Here is a 7,500-nt window from a genome sequence, read left to right as displayed (position 1 = left end):
AAGGCGAGGTTATTGTGCATAACCAAACCGTTTTTGCAGGTGACCCCCATGTAAAGGTCACTCATAAATTGCAGTAAAAGGGTGCAGCCGACAGAAACGTAGTATTCCAGTCACACTACGTCTACAGATAAAGAGTGAGCATTCTGATTTTACCTACGTGCTTCCTATAGAATACCGACTGCTCCGCCGAATTTCTTAATTAGGAAATAAATGGCAAGGTGGCATGGACAACCATATCACACGCTCATTCACAACTCAGATACAATATTCGCGTCCAATCAGTATGGAATACAGATTCCCTGGTCTCATTTATCTGTGACTTTTTTGTGAAGAGTTTCGGCTTTGGATTGCCAGGTGAGGCCTGCCTGAGCTTTGGGCGGTTGAAGGATCGCCCCTTAATCATGGTCTTTGCACCAAAAGCGAAAATTTGAAGTTGGGATAAGAGGAAACACCCTTTCGTTCTAGAATGAGAGAATGGATTTCCTATTTTATGGGCGGCATCCTCACCTGGATAATCTGTACGACTCTGTTGGTTAGCTCAAGGAAAGCCATTGCAGAAGAGGTGGTGAAAGAGTTTGCACCCCTCTGTAGACCCCGCATGACACGCCCATCCCGGCGATACTGATCAATGGGCAGCCAAACCAGATCAACTAATCCCTGAAACAGCTGAAGGAATGAGTGCACGGGGCCGACCCCACCTAGTATCCCGGGCAACTGAGTGCCTTTGATGTCTGCAAGCCACTCGGACAACGCATAATTGACGACTCTGTCAATGCCCAATAAGCCGCTTCGGCAGCACAAACGCTTGAGACGAAGCTCGGAACAGTTGAGTTGGGCCAGGCCAATCAGTAAACCAGCTAAGGTACCCTAAGTGTGAAACAAAGAAAGCCAAAATTATTCATATTATGAATTTCTAACTCCAAGCTTTCTCATTTGGTTCAGTGTATCTGGGTAGCCACCCGTTATGCCTAAGTAAGACCGTGACCTTTCGTAAAATTAATTGCACCAAAAGACGCTTATCCTAACCTAACCAAACTTTGTAATTCCATAGGCTTCGTGCGATCCATTGGTCGCCTACGTACTAATTTTTCGGGGGCTAGATGAAATGTTTCTGTCCTTTCGCTGACTGGGGTACATAGAAAAGTGACTGGGTAATCGGGGTGAATGACCGCTGAACCCTGGTTCAAGTTCTGCCCTCGTCACTAGCTGAAGTTGATCTAAGTTGTCACCGATGAAACTCATGATTAATTAAATTACCAACCAGTTTGCCTTTGCCAGTTGGAATTAACTCTGTCGTGTTTCAATAATTTGTTTCATTCGCCCTGAAAGTGAAATCCCCTAAAGGGAAGTTCAGTTGAATATTGTTTATTCCGGGTTGCTTCAAAAAAACAAAAAAAAGAGAAACAAACAAACCGATTTTTGGAAGCTTGCGGGAAATGAGTTTGGAACCAACAGCGTCCACGTACCTGTTCCATATCGACTCTCTTTCCTTGATAGTCAAGTCTGATAGGCACCTCAGGAGAAAATATAAAGGACCTAAAGAAAGTGGGGGCTGGCTCAGAGGTATCTATCTCAGATCCACAAGCCGAATTCACAAGTGTCTCCTCTCCGTCAGAGGATTTTGATAACCAATCGGAGGAGGGCGCGGCAGACTTTATTGGACTGGAATCGACAGAACTTGACCCTAAAAGACACAAGTACCTCGTCACTGCTATGTTTTTTCCTGCTACTCTTAGTGATTGTTTAAAATGTCTTCGAACGCTCTCTAAGCCAATCAGGTGTAAAGCAGAAGTGTGATCGGCAGGTGAGAGTTTTCCAGAGCCTTCTGCTTTGTATTGTGATTGGCTGATATGACTGCCCAAAAATTCATGTTAACAATAAAATAAATAAATATTAAAATAAATAAATGTGAAAGTGTTAGTATTGATTATTTTCACTTACAATTTCGCGGGCACCGCCATCTTGAATAATTGTGACGTGTTACGATTGCGTTATTGTTCTGACAAAAAGTACTTTTCCTGATGGCTGTCGTTGCCTCAACGTCACTGCGTAGCTAACATGTTCCGCGATTTGCTTTGAAATCAAGTAAACCAACGCCGCTATAAATAGTAATACCTTTTGGGTTATTTGCAGCCTCTCCCATGATTTCTGAGAAGAAATTCCTCAAGAAAAATAGCGCATCCTAAGGGAAGTCAAAATAAGGGGAATAAGTAGAAAAACCACCAAGAACGGTATAAAATGAAACGTATACTTGTAATAGAAAACTCTTACCTGATCAACGTTGAGTCTCAGGGGCTGAATGGAGACCCTAAGGTTGCACTCTTGGGCCTTAAGACCGGCGTCAGGGCGTATATACAGCATCTTGAGCAAAATCTAACACATAAGGAAAGGGTGACGATAAATTAAGGTTATTGAGACGTCATAACAGGGAGCTTAAGCAACGACAACGGCGACGGCAACAAGAACGTCACAAATTTATTGGGCAAAAATAATAGCTTTGCACGCCGTGCACGTGCCTTTTTCACTTTTGTCCATTTCTTTGCCGTCGTCAGCAAAACAGCAACGTTTGAGCCAAATTTGATGTGGCAAGAACGTCAGCACTTAAGGATAAATTTTCATTTCCTCCCCTAAATTAAGCACCGTTCTGATCAGTGTCATTCTTACAGAATCACCACACCTTCATCATCTTAACAAGGTTGAAATTGAGCGGGTTTCAATCGAGTGTCGTAAAACCAAAACCAAAGTAATTACTTTGGCCAATCAAAAACGACGGAGACAATCCAGTAAACCAATCAAAACTGGAAGTAATTACACGTAGCCGACACAAAGCACGGGAAAATGTGCACGAGCGAGCCACGATTGGTTTTGGTTTCACTCCTGATTGGTTGAAAAAGTGGCACGAGAACTTTGAACCAATCACTGAGTGAAGTAATGCAAAACCAAAGCAATTCGCTAATTACTTTCAACACTCAATTGACGTATACGAATTTCTAGGTTCTTTACCATGTTAGCATGGGTCTGTTTAGGACAGGCCTCAGAGGTGTACTGGTACAGGAACTTGTTAATCTGTGAATGAGCCAAGCGGTCCCTTATCTCTACATCCTGTACGAGTAATACGAGTCTCGAGACCTGCTCCGTGTCCTCTGGATATTCCTCATACTGAAGACGAATCTGGAAAAGAAAAAAAAAACAGAAGGGATGAGCCCGAGAATGGAAAACTCTTCGTTTAAATAGAAAAGGGGAAATGATACAGTTATTTGTCAGTGACGCCATCATGCTCATAATAACATTCACGTTATCCACAAATGAGTCGATGCTATCGCTTTACAATAACTATTTCGTTTGTTCGACCTCTGAGCTACAAAGCATAAAAAGTTTAAGCAACGACGACAAGTAGCCACAAAGCAAGGATATTGTTGGTTTAAAAAGCGAAAATAATCACTCTTCAGTGCATTTCTTTGCCGTACTCCACAAAACAACAACGTGAAACCACCAAATTTCAGGTTTTGCCGCCAACTTGAGCATACAACAATGAAGCATTCATTTTCTATCTTCACTTTAGACCAGTTGGTACCCAACCCGTTACATGACAATTCACCCATATTGTACAACCTGAACAAGATGGGGTAATGGCGATAGCAAATACATGAAAATGACGCAAAGGTGTAGTGTGCCCGTGAGAAGGATAGAATACAATACAAGCTGCTTCGCAACGGGCGAAAAGGACAACTGAAAAATCCGAGAACTAGCAAGTGGGACACATTTTCCATTCAGGACCTAGATGAACGACCTATAGTTCTCCAGTGAGTAGCAGAATGGGTAAAGCATTCGACCGCTGACCGGTGATACGGCGGGTCGTAGGTTTGAATACTGGCTAGGAATCTGATTTTAATGTTGTCATCTCGCTCGTTGCCAAGCAACTTGTAATCTATCCTTCTCACGGGCGCATGACACCTTTCCACCATTTCAAGTATTTGTATAAACTGAGGCGCATGACTTTGTAGAGCCCGACGACCAGTGGGGAATATCGTCCATTCAGGACCTAGATAAACGACCTTTGCTCCCCAATGAATTTTCGTGGCAAAATGGACAGGGCATCCGACCGGTGTTACCGAGGTCGTAGGTTCGAGCCTTGCCTAGGACAGTTATCCTTTCGCTCATTCTCTATTTTCGAATTCCCCATAATACACTTTGTTTGCCCCCGAATTTTGCATAAACCATTGTTTTCAAATGCTCTTGGGAATATGCAGTGTCCCCAACAGCATTTGAAAACAATAGTTTATGGGGAATTCGAAAATAGAGAATTGCCAAGCAACTTGTATTCTACTTACGATTGCGCTAAAATAGATTTTGGGGTGACGTTTTCATTGACGTTGCCGGCTTGCCGCTGTTCTGTTTTCTCGTGGGAGCGACGGCATCATTAAATTTTGAAACCTTATTGCCAACGAGTCAGGCCTTCTGAAGACAGAAGGCCTGGCGAGGCGGCAGCTTATAGAGCCGCGAGAAGATTTTTAGGCGGACGAAATCTCATAAGCGCTTCAAATTTGAGTGTAATGTAGACCAAAAGCTGTAATGTAGACCAAAGCGATGAAATGTTGACCGTAGCGATAACCAATGAGAGTTAAGCACGAGTACGCCGCGTGATGTTTGCAGCCGCCAGATCACGCAAGCTTGGCTCGTTGGCACTTTAGCGACAGCTATAACTAGTATGTAAATTAATTCAGCCCTGCGACTTTCTAAACATAATTTTTCTAATTTGTACAAAAGTGAATTTGCTAATGTCTTTGACCACGACAAACCATGCTCATGGGGTCTTGTACGTAATTGTGGATGCCACTGGCAACAATAGTTTTATATGCATTTCTTAAGATTTTTACCGATTTAGTTAGGAGGTGACTTGCATGGGACTGCAGGTCCGGTTTGCACCTTACCTTTTGGTCTTTTTTTTCTTTTTTTCCTTCGGACCTGTATCTAACTATTTATTTAGAGGAGAGACAGAGACCAATAAAGTTGAAAAAACAAAACATTACGCCACTTTCAGGCCTATCCTCCTCTCTGTTTAATCTGGAATGTCAAATGGTGGTTTATTCGAAATGACAGTCAACTAGCATTGCGATGGTCAAATTTAAGGCCGTTAAATACATGAGCAATTGTAAAGAAACAATTGCTATCCTGTTTAAATACCTTGTTTAAATAAAACTCCATTAACACGTGATTATTCCTGTTTGGTCCTCCGCTTTTTCGAGAGAGTTTCTTGGAGCTGTTAGATGTCGGCTTCGGAGGATTTAACACGGTGGGTCTGACAGAGAAGGGGGAAACTGGCTGGCCTTTCTCGTCCACAGCAAAGCTTATCCTATAAGTGACAAACCACATCATCAGTGGAAAAAGACATGTAAGGTCCCCTGCCCTCTCTACAGTTCTCTCTCTCTCGAGTAATGCTACGTACGTTTTCTTTTGGTCACGTGAGGGCGTGGGGCCAAAATCTCGGCCACCGTACAAATGCCACACCACCGACATCTCCTTTACCGTGTAGCTCAAGACTGGAGGAGGGAAATGACCAGGAGCGCTGAGCTGATCGCTTGGACCAATCTACAAAAACAAACCATTTCAAGAGTTGTTGTCAGAGGGCACCCACACAATCTCAGTGCCCGAAGTATGAGATTTACCGCGTCAAGTTTCCACCCTATTGTCATTTATGCACAGCTCAATGCAAAAGAAAAGCTTTATTACCTTCCCTATGATGCATTGTTAATTTATCTAAGAAGCCACATCGAGAGTGGTTGTTAACCCGTTGGCACACAATCATAGACCTCTATCATAATGGCTGCCAAAATAGAATATTCATTTGTTTCAATGCTAACAAGCCTTTCTAGCCTCGCTATAACGAGCAAATTTGAAAAGAATATTTGTTTCAAAATGAGGGCAGTAGGTCTAATTACATAAATACAAAACAATGTAAAAGTGGTCGCCATGGTTACAACCACCGTTCTGGCAATGCAAGTTGCAGACATTCAATCCCTGACCCGGACTGAGCACTTTTAGATTCCAGCAGTTTGGTGTCAATGTTAGTTGACTATGCCCGTTTAAGTTACATCCATCATTTCGTATTTGCTATCTTACATTACCGGGTGTGCTTGGAGTCTATTCAAGGTTACATCTAGTGATCAAGTATTCTACCACGAGGGATGGTTAATTGATAGAGAAGAAAGAAGCTGTGTGAGCTTTTACGGAACCTACCGGAATAGAGAAGTGATTTTCAACGACGTTGACTTTTTCATCAGCCAAAGATTTTATTATAACTTCATGACTCAAGCCATCTGGCTCTTTGTCAGGGTGCTCCAGAATACAATAATCATCATCGCTGTCTTCTTCTTCTTCATCATCACCATCATTATCATCACCTTCCTGTCCCCGAGTGCCAACAGGTGCGTCGGAGTTACCGTGAGCGTCGGGAGAGAAATCTTCCAAAGCGCTGATCATTTCATCGTCTGGGAACAGGAACAGATCGCGCCTCGGTGACCTGGAAAGCTGATGATTCAACTCTCCCCTGGAGCCCTGTGTGTTAAATCGAGAAAAGAACGTGGTGGTGATTTTAAACAAGACATTCAAAATGAATGATTCTTAATGCCGCAACAATAAATAGCGTTACCATAAGGAGCCTATCAACGGAGATTGAAAGCCGGGAAAGGAGGAGGGGGAAAGACACTTTGCATATGAATAAGGCGGCAATGCTCGTCGGAAATTTAGAATTACACCCCTAAAGGAGGCCAAGCTGGGAGTGGCCACGATTTTTTTGACCCCTAAAAGAGACCATACATATGACGGCGTTTTGCCCAGAACACCCTAAGTGAGATCAAAATCCGAAATTTACACCCCTGCGCAAGACGATGAGCATCTCCGCCCCTTTCATGATGTGAGTCCCCTCCCCCCCAGGGATTGCAAGTCTGCGAAAGAAAACAATTCTTGGAAAATTTGAAGTAAATGATAAACGAACCGTTGTTTGTAGAGATTAAACCTCACATTAAATCCTTATCTTTGTAGTATCTTCACGTCGTCTCTGGCAATAGCGATCTTTGAATTGCAGTAGAACAATTCTAGTAAGCATGCTCAGATCGGAGAACGTGCAAGTTGCTACTATAACTACCACCACCAGTGTCAGGGTACCAGTGGAACTCCTTATACATTACACATAGTCAGTATCAAAAGCATTGAAATGAGTAATAAGCCTGTCGTTACAAAAACATACTCCAATGTTACGCTCGCTTATATAGCTTTCAGAAGCTTTCAATGAAAGAAATGTATACATTTGAAGGGCGGGTTATTGACAAAATGTAGAAGTCATCGGCGCATTGAACTTGACAATTTAAGTAATTGTCTCTCACAAACCACTTATGTCTTGGTTTGACCCTAATTAGATGCACGCCCAATTTTGACATCCAACACAAAGTGTCCCTTTAAGTCTAAGCATTTGCTACCTATTTTCAACAATAAGGTAAGGGT

General features: G+C 42.7%; 1 protein-coding gene across 1 annotated transcript in view; it reads right to left on the bottom strand.

The window, feature by feature from the left end:
• Positions 1–7,500, bottom strand: part of LOC138025227 (autophagy-related protein 2 homolog B-like) — a 43,930-nt gene that overhangs the window by 2,433 nt on the left and 33,997 nt on the right. The window contains exons 28-35 of the mRNA XM_068872438.1: positions 6,238–6,555; positions 5,447–5,589; positions 5,185–5,353; positions 3,004–3,171; positions 2,272–2,373; positions 2,116–2,182; positions 1,467–1,684; positions 508–867 (exon numbers count right to left, since the gene is read on the bottom strand). Coding sequence (XP_068728539.1) covers positions 508–867; positions 1,467–1,684; positions 2,116–2,182; positions 2,272–2,373; positions 3,004–3,171; positions 5,185–5,353; positions 5,447–5,589; positions 6,238–6,555 — 1,545 coding nt within the window. The remainder of the gene's footprint in view (positions 1–507; positions 868–1,466; positions 1,685–2,115; positions 2,183–2,271; positions 2,374–3,003; positions 3,172–5,184; positions 5,354–5,446; positions 5,590–6,237; positions 6,556–7,500) is intronic.

This window comes from Montipora capricornis, chromosome 12, assembly GCF_036669925.1.
Source record: "Montipora capricornis isolate CH-2021 chromosome 12, ASM3666992v2, whole genome shotgun sequence".
Classification (NCBI taxonomy): domain Eukaryota; kingdom Metazoa; phylum Cnidaria; class Anthozoa; order Scleractinia; family Acroporidae; genus Montipora; species Montipora capricornis.
Note: the sequence above shows the minus strand (reverse complement) of the source record. Positions and strands in the feature narration are given on the sequence as shown.